The sequence below is a fragment of the Hermetia illucens genome, chromosome 4 (genome assembly GCF_905115235.1).
Source record: "Hermetia illucens chromosome 4, iHerIll2.2.curated.20191125, whole genome shotgun sequence".
In the NCBI taxonomy this organism is placed as follows: Eukaryota; Metazoa; Arthropoda; class Insecta; order Diptera; family Stratiomyidae; genus Hermetia; species Hermetia illucens.
In genome coordinates, this window is record NC_051852.1 from 2102998 (window position 1) to 2124293 (window position 21296).

The following is a 21296-nucleotide window of genomic DNA, read 5'->3' on the forward strand; positions in this document are numbered from 1 at the left end:
TGATATTAACGGTGCTCTCTCCTATTTTCAGGATTCAATACACAACGTGTTATTAGTTAGTAATTTTTCTCAAAAACATTTGCCATATTCTGTGTTCCATATGAGTCCTGAGGATATTACATACATGAGAGGGTAAATTTGGAAGATGAAGTGTTCACCAGGTTCACTTTGTTAATTTTCTACTCAATTTCAGCTCAATGAAACATAATCTTGTTGTTCTCATGGCCGATTTATTCAATTTATTTGAAATACATCCAGCAAAATGTGTTTGTTATCCCGGCATGGAAAATCAACAGCAACAACAAGGTAAGTTTACACTTGACAATGACATAATTAAGGAGCAAAATAGTTATAAGAAAGCATTCAACTTAGTAGATTTTAAGTTTTAATGGTGATGGTTATGAGTATCTACAATAAATCTAAATGATCAAGTATCTCACGTTCCATTTAAATTGTATATTTTGTTTGATATTTTGAGAAGCTTCTTAATGAATATGTTTGTATGTTTACGTTGCTTCCTTGAATCTTTCAGTTTATAATGTTTTATGATTTTGTGCATTAAAGTATTTTTGTATATTGGTCAGTTAACTCTAGTTACTCATTTCTCGAATGATCGATCATTATCCCGTTGAGAATTGCTCGTATGATTCGGCATACAAGCATGTTCCCGAAATATAAAAGATAAACGTATTTAAAACGAAAAGGAAACAAAAGTTAACATCAAGATCTGTAGGAATCGAATAAACCTATCGATTTAGGAATATGCTTAGATTCATATAATCTGTTTTGTTGCTCCGAGGTGAAGTTGTAATTCAAGCCATAACTTACCATTCATCATAACTCTTGTCTTATAAAATTATCATGAATTTATCTCATCCTCGAAAATCCTTAGAGTGATGAGTGGACTCCGTATAGACAAAGAGTTAACGTGTTAATCAAACAATTTACATTCACTATGAATTGGCTGATCCCTTGGTGATATCTTCAGAATATTGAGTGCCACAAAGTTGTTAATTTTGGCCAATCCTGAACTCGAACATATACTTTGCCTTTTATTATCGTCTGCACAGTACCAAAAATTTGTTTAGACTCTCATAGATGTGCCACACCTAAAATATTTTTATTATATTAGTTCATGCGAATTTTACTGAAAAGGATATGAAGTGCAAATCTAGTTCGGATATGGCTTGCACGGGCATCTGTTATGCAACTGTTCACGTAAATCTAAATTTTACTATTTAGTTATTCTTAAGTGTTATTACGAACCTTTTTCTATTGCAATTTTTCAGTTTACTCTTGTTCATTTCTCATTCTGTTTCCAAGAATCTCATAAATCATCGCATTTTAACCCTTAAGTTTAAAAATAGTAAAAACAAAAATGAACTGAATTCAGTGTATACGTTAATAAGTAAGATTCATAGAACAATCAATATTTTCTTTTCGTTTTATTTTATGTTTATTCACTTTTATACAAATGATTTTCAACAGAGGTCGAAAAAGCTTCGAGCGTTAATGAACACGGAATATGTCACAGACGAGGTTTAACATGTCCACCTGTAACTCCAATTCCAGATCTGAGAAGCGGCCTCGATACACCTTCCGGTTCGCCTTCGAATAGACCTCCTTTTCAAGGTCTCTATACATTTAGAAAAAGAAGTTTTGTTACGGTTTTCCAAATATACAAACATTTTGTTCTTAGCGTTTTGAAAAGCATTTGATGTTTGTTTGCAAAAAAAAATGGTTCTCCTGTCGATTCGTTGTTCTGTTTGTTTTTCGTTTCGATTTATTATTCCTTCATTCATTGGAGATTAGCTTTTTACTTGTGCGATTTTTCAAAAATCAATTATGTTTTCATCTTTTCGTAAGCTTGGATTAGTTTAGGTCAGTTTGTGCTCATTTCCATTAGGCATTAGGTACTTTCAAGTTAGTTGGGTTCCTAGGTTGCTTTTGTGTTTTTGCATTTTTTGTCTAAGTATTTTTCATCGCTATATGTAGTTTTGATCCGATTGGGCATGTATTAATACTCTAGAACTTGAACAACATAGGCACATTTTCTCAGATAAAATATTTGTTCAGAAAATATTCACACGGGAATTTTTAATCTCTGTTGATAGCGTATCGAATTCAACGTATAAATTAATTCAAGTTTTCTGGACAAATGCTAATAAACATTGCTTAGTTTGTGTTTTTATGTGTCCTCAAATTCGTGGATATTTTCAAGTATTCTAAGATTTTCCCTTTCTGTCTTTAAAACTAATAGTTACACGTTCACCATCCGCATCAGCAACACGTCGAAATACACCGCCAAAGGACTATCAGACATTGGACCACCACCAAGCAGCAATTCCACCAAGTGATGAAGGTGAGTACGACCAGTTATGAAATTTGGTCGTTAATTGTTTGTTAAAAGTTTGTGGTTTGTCGACTATTCTGCTATAACGTTTTAATGTTCTCTATTGCGTTCTATTTTAAACCAAAAGTAATTTTATTAACGGCTCATGCTAATCTTACAAATTATTGACTATTTCGCATCACGTAGGCTTTGTAGTGCACAAAAGCAGAGGCATAACAACATTATCGTCAATGCAGGAACCACTCGTTCCTGCACGCTTGCGACAAGCAAAAGAAAAGACCAATATGGATACGAAAGCTGATGAAAGAGGTTTGCTACTGTTTCTAAATGCTTATAAGACATATGATTTTCATTTTGTATGACACGATATCCTTTGAATGTAAGCAAAGCATCTGGAGCAGAACGACTAGCTTTGACGAGGTTTATATTGCAATCGTTTAAATTGACGAATTAACTTTAAGCCTTTGCTTACATTCCCGAAAACTGCTCTAACTTCATCACCCATTTTGACATTCCAAATAATTTTTTAACGATTTGAGTTATAATTTTTTTATGTTCCCATTCATCCCTTGTATAAATGACGCTATAGGCGATAGTTTACCCGCTGGTCGACCAAGTAATTGGGAAGATACAAGACGACCAAGCTACGCAGGTAACGACTTTAATAAGTTGAAAATTTACGTTTCTTCTGATAAAGCTTTGTAATTGAAGTTGTTCCGCGCTTCATAGCTTTTGAAATTGGTCAAGACCCAAACAAGATCTCTCACGAGTTCTATGAATTTCAGGACGACGATCAAGACGCAATTCGTTCAGTGAAGAATCACAACTTACTATTGAAAACTTTGGCGGTTCACAGGATCAGTTAAATATGATTGGACGAAACTATGAGCGCGATAGAGAACGGGAAAGGAAACTTTCAAGTGCTAGTGCAGGTAAATTGTTTTATAGTTATAAACTACATTCTTAGGTACAAAATGATAATGAATAGTTGTCGGTGACTATTATCAACCCAATCATGATGTGGACTAAAATCGTGGTACCCTTGTATAAGGGCTAATCAATCCGCACGAATGTTTTAAATCCAATGAAGATGACTGGAATGGTGATGAGTTATTGGGTGCTGAGGACCTTAGAGACCAAGTCAAATCACTACAGAATATAAAAGATCATTTACAATTGCGCTTAAGGGGCCAATTACACACTCTTGAATATTGGTGAAGTTTGCATTCACCTTCGAATTGAAGTTAGGTTACAATCCTCAAAGTGAATTTGGTACTAGTGGGGATGGCTTATGATAGAACCTTTGAGAGGTTGAAATGACAAGTTTCTGAATATCGTCATGAACATTTTCTAAAAGCAATTATCGCAGTCGCAAGATTGTGTCAACTAATTGTGTTGGAGTTTGTTACGATGAGTGTACGGCGTTACATCCTTGGCACCAACACTGTCAACGAACCAAACTCCCCTAACAGATTTGCCACTCGTGAACACCGTCTGCACGAGATAATATGTGGAACCGGAGGCCACGAACGGCTAACTCGAATGTTAGCAGTTCGACCACGACTAGGAAGTACTGGCGCTTTCCTAAGGAGGCTAGAGCAAAACTCAACTGTCCGAAGTTGGACGACTCAAATTTGAATATCCAAACCTCGAAAGCGGGCAGGAAAATTAAATCGATGTAACAAGTTTTTATAAAAAGTCCAGGATATTTTCAAGTCTGGATAAATTGCGGATTTGGACTCTGTTAAAGAAATAACGGGGACAATCAATAACTATTAGGTTGTTGCAAATGAAATGTCGGATTTTTCAATGAAGTGAAGTTAGTTATGATTTTAATGTTTAAAACTGCCGCAAGGTGACTCTGGTGGTATGGGATAATTGAGTATAAATAGTCGTTCGTTCGATCAAGGAGTCATTTCAGTTTCAATCGTCATTGAAGTTCCAAGTAAAACTCAAAGAAAAAAGCATGGAAGGGAGTCAAAAACGTCTACTTTTTCTATATGAATTTAAACTTGGTCACAACGCAGCGGAGGCAACCAGAAACATTTGCAGAGCATTTGGAGCTGACGCAGCAAACGAACGAACGACACAGCGGTGGTTCGAAAAATTCCGATCAGGCGACATGACCCTCCAAAGTGAACCTCGTGGACACCCAGGACCATCGATCGACAACGACGAGTTGCGTTTGATAGTGGAATCTGATCCCCGATCATCGATTCGTGACATTGCAGAGAAAATAGGCGTATACTATTCGACAGTATCTCGGCACTTACAACAGCTTGGAAAGGTGAAGAAGCTTGATAAGTGGGTTCCGCATGAACTCAACGAGCAAAACATGGCGCTGCGAATAGAAATATCCAGTTCTCTACTCAACCGCAACAGGAACAATCCCTTTTTGCGCAGAATAGTGACATGCGATGAAAAGTGGATATTGTACGACAACCGTCGCAGATCAGCGCAATGGCTAGATGCCGATCAGCCTCCACAACACATGCCAAAACCGAGCCTTCACCCGAAGAAGGTAATGGTAACTGTTTGGTGGTCTGCATCTGGAATTATTCATTATTCGTTTTTGGAGCGTGGTGAAACAATTAATGCAGAGAAATATTGTGCCCAACTTGATGAAATGCACGAGAAATTACGTGTTCAGCGGCCTAGATTGGTCAACAGAGATGGAGTGATACTGCTCCATGATAACGCCCGACCTCATGTTTCCAGAATGACGGTCCAAAAATTAAATGAATTACGATATGAGACTCTTCCTTATCCACCATATTCACCCGACCTCTCGCCAACCGACTACCACTTTTTTAAGCATTTGGATCACTTTTTGGCGGGGAAACAATTCAGCAATGAAGTAACTGTCAAAAGTGCCTTTGAAGAATTTCTTAGCTCTAGAAACCCAGACTTTTACGAATTTGGAATAAATGCCCTTGTATCTCGTTGGGAGAAGTGCATTGAAGCTGCTGGTTCTTATTTTGACTAATAAAATTCATTTTCATAAAAGTTATAGTTTTTTGAAATTTTACTCAAATATCCGACATTTCATTTGCAACAACCTAATATGTGATTGTTGCCTTCCACGACATTACAGTGCAAACAATTGGGGTTATTATTTATTTTCATACGGTGAAAGAATTGATTGTTGTATCCGCGGTTGGATAATAATCAGTTGACCAATTTAGTGGATTCAGCTTTGTTGTTCAAGTCTTTGAACAATGTTTTGCTTGAAAGTTGAGAAAAGATATTAAAGAAAAATACTTCCTTATTTTCTGAGAGGAGCTGGTATTCGTGCTACCAATCTTCTTAGATTATCTGTTCTAGAACTCTAATAACCGCCCAAATTTCAAAGCTTAAGTGTATCAGCGTACCATTTGCAATGGGGTCTTTTGAAGCAGGCGTCAGAAGTGTCGTTTGGTATGACGTTACTGTGTCCTTTGACCCATCTGATGTCCGATTCTGCAACTAGTCGGTGTGTGTTATTTGTTATGAAAGCGTTCCTCGAGTTTTTTACTAAGATTATTGATAGACTGACTGCATAGGTTTGGCCTGATTTCTGGTTATTGTTAATGGCGTGTTGTATCGCCAGTTGAATAATAGTAATCACTGCAGTTATTATGCCGGTGGTATTCTCTAAATTGAAGGTTCACAGCTCATTACTTTTTTTTTTGTCAAGAAAGAAACTGAATTTTGGTGAGATTTTGATAGTATGAAAGCAGTTTAATTGGTCGAAAATATTTCGGGATTCAGGTAGCAGTGCCCACAATTACTATTGTTGAGGTTACCAATAAAGCTATGCGATATTTTAAAGTTCTCGGAAGACAGCATCCTTTCTGTAATCTCTTTAGCTGTGAAGAGCTGTCCCCTGCATTTGAGTGGTAGCTTGTTAGCAAGGGCATAGAGCATGTGAATGAGGGTTGTGCGAGTAGCTCTTAGGACTTTCTTAACAAATTTGTTGTTGAATGCGAGTAGGATTTCGGCAGGTTACTTGCACGTCTTTATTGTTTATAAGAGATTTATAGGCTTTAATGCAAGATAGTGGGCTTTTATGACTTCCTGGTAGTGTCTGTGGCAGTTTATCCTATTGGTATGGTGGAAGTCAAGATGTTTGATGCTTTTCTGATTCGCTATTTTTTCCCCACGAAAGTGACTCTTCTGCTGTTAGTTCTGCTTCTATTGAAAATGATAAGTTAAACCTTTCAAAGCTTCAAAGATTTAATTATTACGCCAAATTTGACTACTAACTTTTTCAAATTTTGGGTTGCTACACTGATTGAAACACCAGATGAAGGAAGGGGAAGTCATAAGCGAATTGGAACAGTTCATTTCCCGCGTTTTCGATTGAATGCAAGCCTTTGATTGCGATGTTGAAGAGGGTAGGTCTGAGAGCACTGTATGTTGATCACTCTAGAACTGTGGAAATTCATGATCCAGTTGTGCCTGCCAAACATGATGTCAGATACATCTGAAAATTATCCATTTAGCTGGCGGCCGGAGCGTGTGTGGGATCCGAGTGGCTGCCAGTTTAGACTGTACAGACAGCCGATGATCGATTGATAATCGATTCGGCCATCCGGCTGGCCAAAAAGGACACCAAACAAGCCGGTTCGTATGTGAGTTGCGTCGTAAGACCGACGGTCGCCGGACAGGCCACTTAGATTGTGAGCATTCTACAAGGTGCCTCCCATCAATTTTGAGACTACGCTTCAAAAAAAATGATACAGCGACACGATCTTCATGAAATTTACTGAAATTTTTTTATGAACCTTCCCTTTCCCACATGCCAAGTTCCAACTCCATCCGATTATGTTAGCATTAGTAAGTGCGTGTTTCTGTGACGTATACTTTTCTATTATGTCATTTAAAAAAATGGAGAAACATTTAGAGCAACGATCCGCGATGAAATTTTTCTGTAAAGCCGAGCTTCACCGTACCAAAACTTACGAACTGATGCAAAAAGTATATGGTGAATCAGCTCCTCTCGCCTCATTTGTCTCGCGCAACAACATTTTGTTGGTGTGCCGCGTTGCTCGACGGTAGAGAAAACATGGAAGACGAAGAGAGGAGTGGCCGATCAGTGAGCACGAAAATGGACGAAAACATCGTTCGTGTAGCCGATGTTTTGAAAGTCAATCGTCGATGTTCGTGCGGGTTGATAAAGAAGAAAACGGAGATACCAAAAATCATCATTCAACGCATATTGCATGAAGATTTGATGAAGAGACAAGTGTGCGCGCGTTTTGTGTTGCATGCATTAATTGCCGAACAAAAGGAACAGCGCCTCATCAACGCCGAAATGATCCAAATTTTTTGGCTTCGAAAATAACAGGTGACAAGAGCTGGTGCTTCGCCTATGATCCGGAAACAAAGTGCTAGAGCGCAGAATGGTGGGGTCCGAAGATCCCTTTAAGAAAATTTCGATTTTAAAAGTCGAAAGTGAAGACAATGCTAATTCTTTTTTTCGATCATTTTCCATGAATTTGTTCCGAAGGATCAGACTGTCAATGCCTAGTTTTGAAAACAAGTTTTGTACCGTTTGTGAAAACGTACCGCACGTGTGTGGCCAGAATTATGGAAAGACGGCAACTTGTTCCTCCTTCCGATAATGCCTGACCGCATACGGCCACTGTTGTTCACCAGGTTCTAGCTAAAAAAAGGTGTAACTTAGAGCCATTCCCCCTACTCTCCGGATTTGATTTCCCCAGATTACTTTGCCTTTCCAAGGTTGAAATTGAAGATGAAGGGAACCCATTATACAACGATTGAGGATATCCAAAAATCTGCAACGAGGGTAGGATCTTTACCTTCCTTCGGGATCGTCGTTATTTGCGACACTTTCCAGCTCTTCGGAAAGTATCCAAGCGTAAAACACCATTTAATATGTGTGTCAGTTGAGTGAATTCAGATCTCGGCAGTTCTTGGATGATTTTGCCCGTAAAAAGTCCGAAGCCAGTAGCCCTTTTGGGATCAATGTGGTCTTGCGAGAATCGAAAAGTTTAAAACGAATCCTTTGGGAATCGAAAGTGATAATGTGTGGGTTTGATTGGCAAACACCTCTCAAGTGTTGAGCAAAGATCGAACCGTTCTCGGCATCAGTCCTCGCCCAACTGCCGTCCGACTGTCGGATTGGTGATTCGCGCAGGATTGGCCTATTGAGCTTCTTCTCCGCTCTCCAAATGAATTAGTTCCTGGTGGGAAAAAGTGTTAGATTTTCAAGGAAACACTTCAGATCTTTATGTTTTTCCTTTTTAATGCTTTGCTTGGGAATGTCGTATATAGACAATAGAAAAAGGGGAAGGAATTATTTAGTTTATGCAAACTGCATGAAATCATTTTTTTACATTCTCAAACGTTAAATCACTACTTCATTCAATGCTTGTTTTCCACAGCGAATTTCAAAATGAGTTAGTTATCTAAACAAAAATATTATTTGTCTCTCAGCTGAACCAGCTGTAGCGGTCAGATCATCAGTTGCCGATGCAAGAGGCACCCTACAAATTGGATACGATACAGATTCGGGCTCAGAAAAACAAGATCGAGAAACGGAAAAACGAACAATGAGCCGGCAAAGCAGGTAATTTTTAATCTGCCATGTTTCCAGTCAGATCTGGACTAAGATATTATTTTATAGTATGGATAACCTTGCGCGACGTAACAGTGTACATTCCAAAGAAAAAGACTATACAGATGGCGATGCAACGCAAGTTCACACTAATACCAGTGCCTATTCGCATGAAGGCGAAATACCAAAGCGTAAAACATCATTTTCAACGCTTCCAAATACCACAACGTGGCAACAACAATCTGTCATAAACCAGCATGATCCTAATGGTAAGAAAGTCCACCTAACTTGAAAATCAATGGAATTGAATGAATTTTTCTTTTATCAGATTTATACGGAACAGATGACAATCGACCTTTAGTTGATGCTTCTAAACTCTCTACAATTCGTATGAAACTTGAAGAAAAACGACGTCACATCGAACAGGAAAAACGTAAAATGGAAATTGCCATGTCGCGGCACCAAGAAAAGGTAGGCAAGGCAGCCTTTCTCCAAGCTATTAATAAGGTGAGTGAATCTTTTACAACTCATCCCTTAACACATTCAAAACTGTCAGAACCTCATTTCAATGGAGTCATAGTTGTTTTTGAAGAATGATATGTATGTGACTTTGTGTCTAAAATATCCCCATCAAGTTGTAAATGTTTGCTAAAAGTGACGTAGATGCATTGAAGCTATTTAGTTTCTATGTGGACTGCATAATTGAAGGATAAAAAAGATGTAATTTGCATCTAAACATCAGATAGACGATGAAACTTTGCTTAGGAGTATGTAGTAATAGAAGGCGAATCTTATAACACAAGCACAGTTTCTGGATTGAAAATTAACCTGCCAAAACCGTATACGTCATTTGGTTTTCCTCGTGTAATTTTCTATAGCCTATTTATGTATGTGGAGTTATATTGATAATTCGTCATGTCGTCATTCTGGACACATTTCTGCGGCCAAGCTGAAGATATTAACTTTGGAAGAAGTGGCCAAGGATTAACATAAATATTTAATAAAATCTACTTCATTCGTCATTGTCATTCTCACTACTTCGCCTAACGTCCTTCATACCTCCCATAAATTGAAATACTTTTGATAATAACACGAAACAACAATTTTCCAAGCAATTGGAACAATTCAAATTGGAAGAGATGACGGTAAGGGATCGGTTTTTTTGTTAACTCATTTACCTCCTTTACTGGAATGAATCTCTTAGAATAGGTTCTGTTCAGTTAAAAAATATATTGCAACCGTTTGCATGTTCCTTATATGTTGTATTTCCGAGTTATATTAATGGTCAATGTTTTACAGTCATAATTTGTTCATTTTAACTAAATTTATTTCAAATAAACAAAATACATGTGTTTGGTGGTTGGCATAAAGCATTTACTTTCTAGGGAAAGCATCAACATCAGTCAGAGGTTGTTGAAAGTAAAACGCCGCAAACTAAGGATGATAAAGGTTGTATTGCGGATGGAGAAGGTCCGCAGCAACGACCTAATAGTTTGCAGGTATAATTCACTGGAATCGTTTTAATAAATTGCTATGTAGTAGGGATTTAGGTGCATTTTTGAATACATCATGAACATGCATTTTTATGTTAAGGCTTTTTTGAATGAAGGAGTTTGAATTATTTTTGGACACTCAAATTATTTCTTACATAACCAAATCACTAACACATTTTGGCATCATGCAAATTACGCAACACTAACTACATTCAATTATTAGAAACTACCCATCTTCATTCTTGCTAACTGAGATCTCACTTGCCTCAAGGTTCATGCAACAGACACATCAAATTGTAATTGACAAAGTGGAACACGTTCGTAGTCAATGTCCTAGTTGCCCCCTAGATTCCATGCATGAACCTTGAATGATCCGCAAAACTAACAAAAATCCTGACCTAAAATGGATTTTATAATAAAAATGCAACTTTGTTTTCCTTTTCAACTAGGACGGCGATGACAAATGGGAGCCACAACAGCAAGTACACGAAACGAAACGTACCCCCGAAGTAGAGCAAGCGGATTTGGAAAAATATCAGGTAATTGAAAGCACTCGGTTATATTCTTTTCCATTATGCAATTGTAGTGTGGCATATTAACAAATTCTCTGCAAAATTTCTGTATACTATTGTCGTGTGTGACAAATGCAGCAAAGTATTGCTTTTATGAACACAAATCTTCAGGAGATTCAACAAGATATTCATAGATTGGCAACACAACAAAATCAAATTCAAGCGCAACATTTACAGGCGCAGCAATTATTTCAAGCCCAGCAAATTGCCAATATGCTGAATCAGGTTAGTATGATAATGTGGAAACCGTAGATATGTGGAAACGTATAAAGGAAAGAAGAATTTGTACATGAAATGCTGGAGGTGGCTACTTATATGTTTATTTGGGGCTCCTATGGTTTAAATGTATACGCCTAGTTCTTCTCATTTCTGTTCTATATATATTGACATTGTAATCGTGTATACATGCATATTTATGCTCCTTGGAAGAGGCAATATTTCCAAGTTTAGCGTTAGTAAATGGAAGCTGTTTTGTTTTTATTGTCCTGCAAAATTTGAACACTTTCGTCTCTAATGTGCACGTACTTTTGATATTAATATATGTATAAACCAAACGCCAAATTGTTCGGCATTGCAGGCCATTTCCTTGTTCTTGGCAACGAGTTTCTGCAATAAATATTGAATTACTAAATGCTTTACGGTACGTGCATTACCGCTCGGTTGTTCAAATTCGAGGAAAAGGCCTTGCCGATCAATAGCAAACACAATGTTTCCAACCACATTCGCGATACACTATTGAAATTACTGGCTACTTATCCTGACACCGGGACGCACATATATTTGATTAATTAACAACAATGAACTCATCTGTGTGGCTCTTCTAGTTAACGTAACTGAAGTAAATACTTCTATCTTACTTCATTGTGTTGCTGATATCATAAATGGTGTTATGTGCATAACTTTGCTTCTTAGATGATTATTTGCATTTTCAAATTGAATAGAGTCTATGAAAAATCAAAACTGCTAAATATTTTTGCAGCAATATGGATCGCAACAGAATCTTCCATCTCAATATCGTCCACAGCAAAGTTTCGGTTCTACTCCACATTTACCTCAATCGTATAACTCGCCAAATACTTATAATTCGCGACCTCCAAGTCGAGATCCATATCAGCAACAACCTCCTTTAGGATCAATGCAACAACCCATGCAATACATTAACGATCACGGACAGTATATAAGTCAGCAACCTGCATACGGAACTCCACCGCAACCACAGCCGCAGCCGCAACCAATGTACCAGAGAGAAGTTCCTCCTGGACAGTACATGGGCGAAAATGGAGGATATGGCTACGGAAATCAATACTACGACCACAACCAATATCAATCCAATCAGTTCATCAACCGTCCGGCCGAATATGATGATTATCGAGGACGTGATCATAACTCACCACAACCACAGCAGTTTTATTTGCATGAAAACTCGCCGCAGCCGACACAACGGAGGACCTGGGCCCAATCAGCTGCCGCCCAAAACTCGGTCGAACCACAACCTATTCATCTTGATCTAAATGCATGGCAAACCCAAAATCCGCCACAAAAAATCGATAGCCGAACTTGGAAATCATCCAGCCATGGATCATTCATGTTGCATCAAAATGGTGGCGATGACTACGGCAACAGTCAAGAGAAATCATATCAAAATCTGTTTCCAGTTCATTCAAGTCCGCAGCATAGTCGAGCACCAGTGGCGAGAAATGTCAGAGAAAATCGTGTTCCAATAGCAGCTCCACCGCCAGATGAAATGGCTCCACAGAGCATATCATTCATTGGTGATGAAGATGACTCTGTTGATCAGATTGAAATGAGCATTGAGCCTTTACCTACACGTCGCCATTCAGAAATGAATTCGATGAGGCCGACAGAGAACGATAGGGGCTACGATAATGTGGATATCAATTTAGGAAAATTAAATATATCTAGTGGAAGTAGGACATATAGGATACCGTCTCCATCGAGGCCACAATTGAACGCAAATAGTTTTCAGGTAAGATGATTTTTGAAATATACAATTTTATGCTGGAAAGATGGAAAATCTGTCCTAAATCAATTATCAAAGAAATATTAGAAACCTCAAAGCTAATAGAATCCCTTCTGTAACAGAACCCCCAAGATCAAAGCGCAGAAAAAGGATTTTATATTTCATTTGATAACGAACAACCAAAAAGACCGAAACCTCCTCTGCGGGCGAAACGTTCACCAAAAAAGGAGAGAAGTTTCGATAGTTCGGATAAACGTGAACAAATTAATCAACTTCAACGGGAATTAGAAATGGAAGAGCGGGAAGGTATGCAATTTTAGTTTAGACTACTTCAGTCTCCCTTGATTGCAACTTCGTTTACCTTTCAGAACAAAAACGTCGTTCCATCATTGAGTCGAATAACGAAAACAAGTCGAATACTCATGCAGTCAATGAAACACCAATCCCAGCTAAACGATATTCAGAAAGTCAATCAATCAATAATTCTAACAGTAATCATAGTAATATTCAAATTGGAAACGATACAATAGACAGGCGGCACTTAGAAGATGTGACAAATCATCAACAACAAATTTTCTCATCAGCAGCTAGTGCAACAAGTAAAGCTCTGAACGACCAAAAAGAGAGTAAAGCGATAATTATAGGACCCGAACTAACAAGTTTAGACCCAGTAATAATAATTTGAAAGGTTGGAACTATTTCAGATAATTAATATATTGTTTAATTGACAGAATACTGCAGACGAAATGGAGCGTAAAAAGGAGAAGATCATGCTGCTATCTCTGCAAAGGCGGCAACAACAAGAAGAAGCGAAGGCTCGAAAGGAGATTGAAGCGATGCAAAGACGCGAGAGGGAGCGTGAAAAAGAGGAAGAACGTGCTAAAAAGAAAGAGGAACAGGCAGCAAGACGTCAGGCCATTCTCGAAGCTCATAAATTGAAGAAGGCGATTGAGGAGGCTGAACGTGAGGTAAGTACGACAATAAACTATTACCATTTCAGAGTATTCGAAGAATTTGATAGAGGCCTTCTTGTGAAATTATCCATTAAGTCCCCGTTGCTGCAGGAACTGATGGTGTTAGCTAGTGGTGGTCCATTTGCTATTAAAGTTCTTATGCAGCTTGCCATATTTGAAGGTCAAATCAAGCACTAAGCTCCTATGAAAAGAGTGGGATTTCCTCTAAAATCACTGAAAGTTCTATAATTACTTCTGCCACTATTTTTAGGTAGGTAGGTAGTCTATGCCTGCTCCGCTATAATAGCGATTCTCTTGAGAGTTGGAGAGCTGGGGGAAAGGGGATGGGCAAAAACGCATCGAATAGGGCCTGATCTCATGGCTGTGACCTTTGTCTATTGAAAACGGCTAAATCAGAAACCAATCTTCTGAAATATGCACACTCTCCTGGACAATGGTAACGAAAGTCCCAAAAATGATCGCTTTTTCCAACTCGGGCGAGAATTGCAGCGATATAAGCTGGGTATTCTGGGCCTAAGCGAAGTGAGATGGTGGAACTCTGGAGAGTAATCCTCTCCTTCTTGCAGCACCGCGCTTTTGTACTGTGAAAAGTCAAGTGGCAACAGACGTGAATCCCTTACTATAACGGTGAGAGTTTTGTGGATTTCTGCATCTTCCACTGCCTCGTCTTTGGTGGCATAAAGTTTGACATAAGATCAGTTGGGTTTCACCTGATCGACATTGTACGAAATATCAGATTGACCACATTGCAACCAGCAATAGATTTAGGAGTTGTCTTCTGGATGTGCGTTACAAGAGAGGCGTTGATATCGAGGATAATCATCTGATAGTCGTTTGCGTTTTTAACGGTCGACTCCTATTTCACGATGACGAAAAGCTGAAGAGAAGAAAGCAACACTTCATCACGGTTCTTGCCCGTATGATATCCGGTGAAGTTCCGCCTCTTGTGGATGAAATAGCTAGTCATCATAACATGTGAATACGAATTGCTCCTGCAAATTTTGAGCTTATACGGACATCCTGAGAATCCGAGACTTTTGCCAGAGGGTGAAACAAGGGACTGATCGTAAAGATTCTGCAAAAGAGGACTCGTGTTGAGTGCGGCAATTGGAGGAGTAATTGCGTGCTTCCTCCCTAAAATGATCTTGGAACATATCAAGGAACATCTCGATCACTGATCATCTCAACACCTAATAGGGGAACTAAAGCGCATTTCGGGACATAGGCTTGGTTGACACTCTATGCCCCATTGAGGGGTAAATGGCAACCAAATTTAGCAACCATGCCCCGGAATCGGACTGATCTTTCGGCTAAACTTGAAGTGAAATCCGTCGTAATAACGTGAGAGAATTGCGGATTTCTGCAATTTTCATCACCTTGTCATCAACAGCACATAATTAAAAAAAAAATGAAGGAAGAAGGTGATGGTCATTAAGATTCTGAAAAAGTTCACCCATGCCCTTCCGTGGTAAAGATAACCGCTAAAATTGGCGTAGAACGCTTCAAAGAACGCCTGGAAAGATTAATCTGCAGAGAGAAGGCTAGTTTCCGCCCTGAATCCTCCTGCAATGACTACACCCTTAGGAGTACCATTTCTCCGACAACGTGAACAGACAGTGTATTTGGAGTGCTTTAGCAGGATGTGTATTGTGGAGTAACTAATATCTATTATCAGATCATATGATGGCGCGAAATGACACATCCTGCATCGTCATAAACATCAACGATGCAACAATCGGTATCCGAGGTCCTCAAATTCGATATCCTCAACAGCTATCTGGCTTCCTGGCCTACGTCTTCTTTTTCTGCTATAGGTAATGCCCTTATAGACTTTCTGGTCGAATTTTATCCACAAACACTCATAAATTTCATCGTTATATAGGCTACGAATTCGTTCATGCTCATGTATGGGGCCCACAATTCTTCGAAGGATTCTTCTCTCGAATGCAACTAAGAGTTTGCAATTTTAATCAATTCAGTTTGAGACTCTTTTGGTGGTTGGTTTTCGATGTAGAGTTGTTAGTCCTACCCAACTCCCAGCTTCGAGGACAAACTGGTACAATTTGTCCCATTTTTAGGCATGGGAAACTCGCCTACCTACGTCTGCAGTTTTTCATTAAGAAAGAACTCCCGGTGGTGGTAGAGCTGTTAGTGTTGGTTCTGCAAGCATTTCCCAGGTTTTAAGCTCCACCGTGGGTACCAAGTTTCGTCCTGGGTGCTATACTATCCTTTGATCGCTGAAGTTCAGAGCAATATAAAATTCTTTTTGTTGTAGGTTAGGTTCTCCATACTATTTTGCCCCGAACACGTGGGGGACTTCAATGGTCTATGATATCTTTCCTCAAACAGCTCGACTATGCTGATGATCTCTGCCAGCTCTCTCATCGACCTTGGTCAAATCACGCTGATTTCGATCTGGCCGACAGGGTTGTTGCCTCGTCTTCCTTGCCGCTACCTCAGAGCACCATCTATCAACGCACAACATCGAGTGCATCGATCAATTCGTCTCTCGTAGTACAAATGGTGGCAACGAACTCGATGTGCTAAATCTGTCTCCGCTGTTTCGCTTAAAATCTGGAAATGGAACACTAACTTCCAAGTTGAGGTTGTTCCACGCCAATGTTCTCTCTGTGCTGTTATATGGGAGCAGCACATGTAAAGTGACCACCACTGTTACTCGAAAATTGTGTCGCATCATCAGTGTATTCTGAACTGGGGCAATCTCAAACAAAAATCTGTGTCGACTTGCAAGCCTTGTACCGGTAGATGTGTTGATTAGAAGGCGAAAATGGCAGTGAACAAACAGAAGGGGTGTAGACTTTTCGGTAAGATCTGAAAAAGACTGGCAGCTGGCATGTAGGCATGGCGGAATCATTACGCTTTATATATATTGGTTACCATAAAAATCAAATTCAGGCACTCGAAGCTATTCTAAATTTAACCCCAATCCATTTGGAGGTAAAATGGAAAGCAGCTAACGACACATATAGACTCGCTACTATTGGCGCGTGGAAAGGCGACCAATCACACGGTCATGTGCCCATCTAGAAATTTCTTGGCAAATATCTAGTAGCTGTGATGCTGGCCGATCATATGGTTTCCAGATTCATCTTCGAAAAGACATTCCGTCAAATTCACCGAAAGAGAAGAATGGTCAATAAATGGCCACGAATCTTTTGGGATTACAGACTTGATTGACGGTTTAGTCATAGAAAACGGATCGGGCGCAGGGGTATTCGCAAGAAATCCGTTTATGGCACTGGCTCCACTTCTCGGGTATATACGCCATTTTATTGACAGCAGGAGAATGTTTGTGGCAAAAATGTAGGGGTCGCATCGTTCAAATCTGTTCCGACAATCGGGCAGCATTATTAGCACTACACAGCAACGATATATCACATATTGGTGTGGAGTTGTCATCAGATGCTGCTGAAACCCGCCCAACTGAACGAAGCATTCCTGATAGTGGTGCCAGAGCACTCAAGCATCGCTGGTAATGAGGATGCTGACAGACTGGTTTGCCAAGATTCTGATCCCGCAACGGTGGGACCAGAACCAGCTTTTCGCATCCGGCCATCTACTGTCAAGTCTATTCTGAAGGGGGAAATCGCAAAGGTTCACGCAGTCGAATGGAGAAATTTGAACTTCTGCCGGCCGGCGAAAATCTCTCGAGAGCGGCATTTTTTGTCCCTTAAGAAGTGGAACATGAAAACCCTAGTAGAGTTTTAAACAGAATACTGCCCCTTAAACTATCATACGGAGTGGTGGTCTTGGACAATGCGAGAAAGAAGAAGAAACGGTCCTGCACTTCGTGTGCAACTGCCCGGCCTCCTCAGACTTCAGACGAAGATACCTTGGTAAGGTTTTCTTCAGCGAAGAGTCTGCTCTTTCTCTGTCTCTGGAGAATATTCTCAGATTGGCGAAAGCCTGCGAACGCCGTCGAGGAGAGGCCGATGAATGGGTGAACTCCGGGGATAGTACATTGGGAGTAGCAAAAAGCTCCGGCTCCCCCCACTAAACTAAACTAATTAAAACTTGCAAAATTAGATAAGATTACCAGTACTCGAATACTTCTGAGTTATATTGTGAATTACATTCTTAGGAAAAACACGGAATATCTAAATAAATATATATGTAATTCACTCATCTAGGGCAAAGTCCTGGATCGAACCGACTTGATGCAAAAACAGCATCTAATCACACAAGCAACACCGAAATTACGACAACAGAAAACTACTCGACCACGTCCGAAAACGATTCATGTTGAATCGGGATCCGTCGAAATTAGTGAAGCGTCGAGTCTGTCGAGTCGAGGTAAAAAAGGTTCCGGTTCAAATTTAACAGGTAAGTTCGGTAGGAGCCTCTCAGGGGTAAGCTTATTCCGTTTTAGGTTGGAAAACTTTTCAAGTTTATGGTAGAAATTTAGTCTATTATTTTCAACGAATTTTGTTTTTTTTTTTTTCTCTGATTTCGTATTGTTTATTTTGGATTTGTGATGTTATACGCAACAGGATACGGTGGCCAATTAAGCTCAAATTCTATGAGACGAGATTACTATCGAGGTTCACAAGACTCCTTAACAGTTAAAGGTAATTTGCGTTGATTTTCATATTTTCATTCGCAGTTTTCAAAAGGTTTTTGTTTTTTTAAATTAAGTTCAGATGTTATGTCTTGTTTAGAATGAAATAGGCCTGATTTTTGAATTGCGATAACCAGGAAATCTGCCCCTTCACATTGAAAGGGAGAAAACATTTGTGTACATACCACCGCAAGCCGTATAACTTTTTTTTTTTATGTATTAATCGATAATCGTTTGATAAGTTTCAGTTTTGATTAATAAGTACTTTCTAATTTTTACTCATAATGTTAACATATTGAATTCATTTAGTTTAATCTAAAATGCTAGCATCAGTCACTGATGTTTTCATGTAATTAACAATATTCGCACAACTATCGAATTTTTCTATTTAACAGAATCGCCTGATGAATATCCTAGCACAAGTTCTACTCCAATCGGTCGAAGGGGATCTTATAAAAATTCAAGAGGTTGGTGAAGGGATCTATGACCTTTTCTTATAATGTTTTATTTAGGATTTAGGAAAAAAAAAAACAACATTAATATTCTTTAACCCAATGAATGGCTTTTTAACAAGACAACTTGTACCAGAAGAATTCCCACAAAGGCCTACTATATGAAACAAGAATGATATACCCCCTTTTTGTTTTCGGATTACGTTAGAAACTACGGAGTCGACTTTTTCCTAATTTTTGCATGAACAATTATGGTATCTTTATTATTTATCTTAACTAAGTCAATTTTGCCAGTTGTCTTATGTAAAAATTTCGCTAACATTGTATGCAATGCAATTACCCAAGAGTTACTCCTTATTTGATAAGCAATCTATGCATGACAATTTCTAAATTGGACTAGACACGATCTGTAGACAAGGTGGGGAATATTATTACCAGAAAAGATTGGAAATGTTGACGCTCAAATGCATAGCGCTGCTTAGATTATATCATTGCACAGTACTTATGGCTATTGCATTCAATAACTGCTAACACTCAAATATATGTTTTGAAAATAAACTAACTGAAAACTTTCACTCTAAGCCTACTAACCTTAACTCTTTGACGATCATCTTCTTAGAAATTGGCTTTAAGTGTTCATTTATGTATGCAAAGGGTTTTTGCGTAAGCTTTTTGGAATTCCTGTGTAGAATTATCGAAAAGATCGTACAAAGTTCGCTTTAATTTCTCTTTGAAAGTGAGCGTACTTCAGGGCCTTTAAATGGGTAATTGTCGGTTGTGAGCTATCAAATGTTAATTTAGGACTCCAATGCAAAATTGGATACGCCTCACATAAAACAACCGAATCGATAATATCTGCAGCTACATTGGCGAGTTGAGATTCAAATCTCAACTATCAAGATACCCCAATATCACTTGAAAGTTGTCCTCAATATTATCCACATCGCACTTTTGTTTATTGTTTACAATTAATTCAACTCCTTTTGCAATTTTTATGAATGCACCAAATATGTTTGCCTTTGAATAATTTTCAGAGTTTTCATTTGAAAAGTAGTAAATTATTTGGTTAAAATACAAAATATATTTATTGACTTTTTCCAATTTATTTAAATTCAGAATCGATTTATTTTTGTAAAGAAAAACGTTAAAACACAAAACGAAAAAAATAAACCCAAATAAATACCGATGGCCCTTTTCCAGAACCGACCGTCGAACGTGGCCGTACATTATCTCGTATATCGATAGCAAAGGGCAGCACGTTGAATTTTAGAGGGCGAAAATCAAATTCGCTGATGAATTTGTGCGGTAAGGCCCACAATATAAAATAATCCAAACCGAAAAAAAATACGTTAATAATTTCTCCATATATCTGTTTTTTGTCTTTGCTATTTTCATTTTGATTCTATAATATCCCATGCAGTTTTGATGGTATTTTTGATTTGATTGGTTGGTTTAGTTTTCCTTAGGATTCATTGTTGGGGCTTCAGATTAATTGTCATTGATTCGTTCTTGATTGATATCAGTTTATATGTACATGTTCAGTAAAATATTTCTTCTATATGGTGGTGGTTTATTTTTACGTCTTTATCCTATTTCTATTGAACATAGTTGCGATTGTCTTGAAAAGTATTTGTAAAGTTCTCCAAGTTGTTCAGATAGAACTTCGAAAGAGTTGTGAGAGTCAATATCGTCGGCCGTCTGGATAATTGCCTGGTAACGAATTTCAGCATAGGCGACCTCGATTTTGACTGTTATGATTCGGTCTTTGGTTCATCGAAAGTAGATTTTATATTTGTTATCGTAACCAATAAGAATCTTAGAACTAGCTCATGTAAAATACAATGAAGCAGGAAAGTGATTTCCACACAATACTTTAAATCATGCATTTTTCGGATCTTTCACATTAAATCTCGGATCTCATTACCTTCCCGGGTCACTAGAACCTTCATTATATTGGGCTGATTCATATAGCGGAACGAAACACATTCTAAATTCAACAAACATAATTTTCAATAAATTGAATTAGTATTTTATCGAAATTTTGGATAAATTATAAGAATATTAATGTTTTTGCATAAACTTTGTTACTAGCACATTGATTTCCTTAGAATGTTCACGCTAAATCACACTTCATGACTTAGTAATCTAAATTATCATAGAATCGAATGCATTGACAGTGTTTTCCTTGAAATTCCTATTTGTTTCTAATTTTCCCAGCAATTGATGAATTAATTTGATTACGTGGCATTTAATTGGTCTATTAAAAAGTCAATGAGATTATGTGGAAATTGTGTTCAGTGTTTATCGGGAGCTGGTTTTTACACAGTTCC

At 38.4% G+C, this 21296-nt stretch overlaps 1 protein-coding gene across 28 annotated transcripts in view; it reads left to right on the top strand.

Annotated features, from left to right (window-relative positions):
- Positions 1-21296, top strand: part of LOC119656194 (patronin) — a 105968-nt gene that overhangs the window by 75860 nt on the left and 8812 nt on the right. For 4 of the 28 annotated variants that reach the window (XM_038062552.1, XM_038062548.1, XM_038062549.1 and 1 more), the window contains exons 6-27: positions 32-132; positions 194-306; positions 1489-1632; positions 2261-2362; positions 2540-2662; positions 2943-3005; positions 3139-3285; positions 8795-8927; positions 8985-9184; positions 9244-9422; positions 10028-10060; positions 10301-10414; positions 10858-10947; positions 11059-11205; positions 11960-12967; positions 13084-13267; positions 13330-13631; positions 13693-13929; positions 18087-18279; positions 18447-18524; positions 18910-18981; positions 20167-20271. In XM_038062552.1, the coding sequence (XP_037918480.1) occupies positions 32-132; positions 194-306; positions 1489-1632; positions 2261-2362; positions 2540-2662; positions 2943-3005; positions 3139-3285; positions 8795-8927; positions 8985-9184; positions 9244-9422; positions 10028-10060; positions 10301-10414; positions 10858-10947; positions 11059-11205; positions 11960-12967; positions 13084-13267; positions 13330-13631; positions 13693-13929; positions 18087-18279; positions 18447-18524; positions 18910-18981; positions 20167-20271 (3868 nt within the window). The remainder of the gene's footprint in view (positions 1-31; positions 133-193; positions 307-1488; positions 1633-2260; positions 2363-2539; positions 2663-2942; positions 3006-3138; positions 3286-8794; positions 8928-8984; positions 9185-9243; positions 9423-10027; positions 10061-10300; positions 10415-10857; positions 10948-11058; positions 11206-11959; positions 12968-13083; positions 13268-13329; positions 13632-13692; positions 13930-18086; positions 18280-18446; positions 18525-18909; positions 18982-20166; positions 20272-21296) is intronic. The other 24 variants (XM_038062557.1, XM_038062568.1, XM_038062554.1 and 21 more) reach the window with 19 other exon arrangements.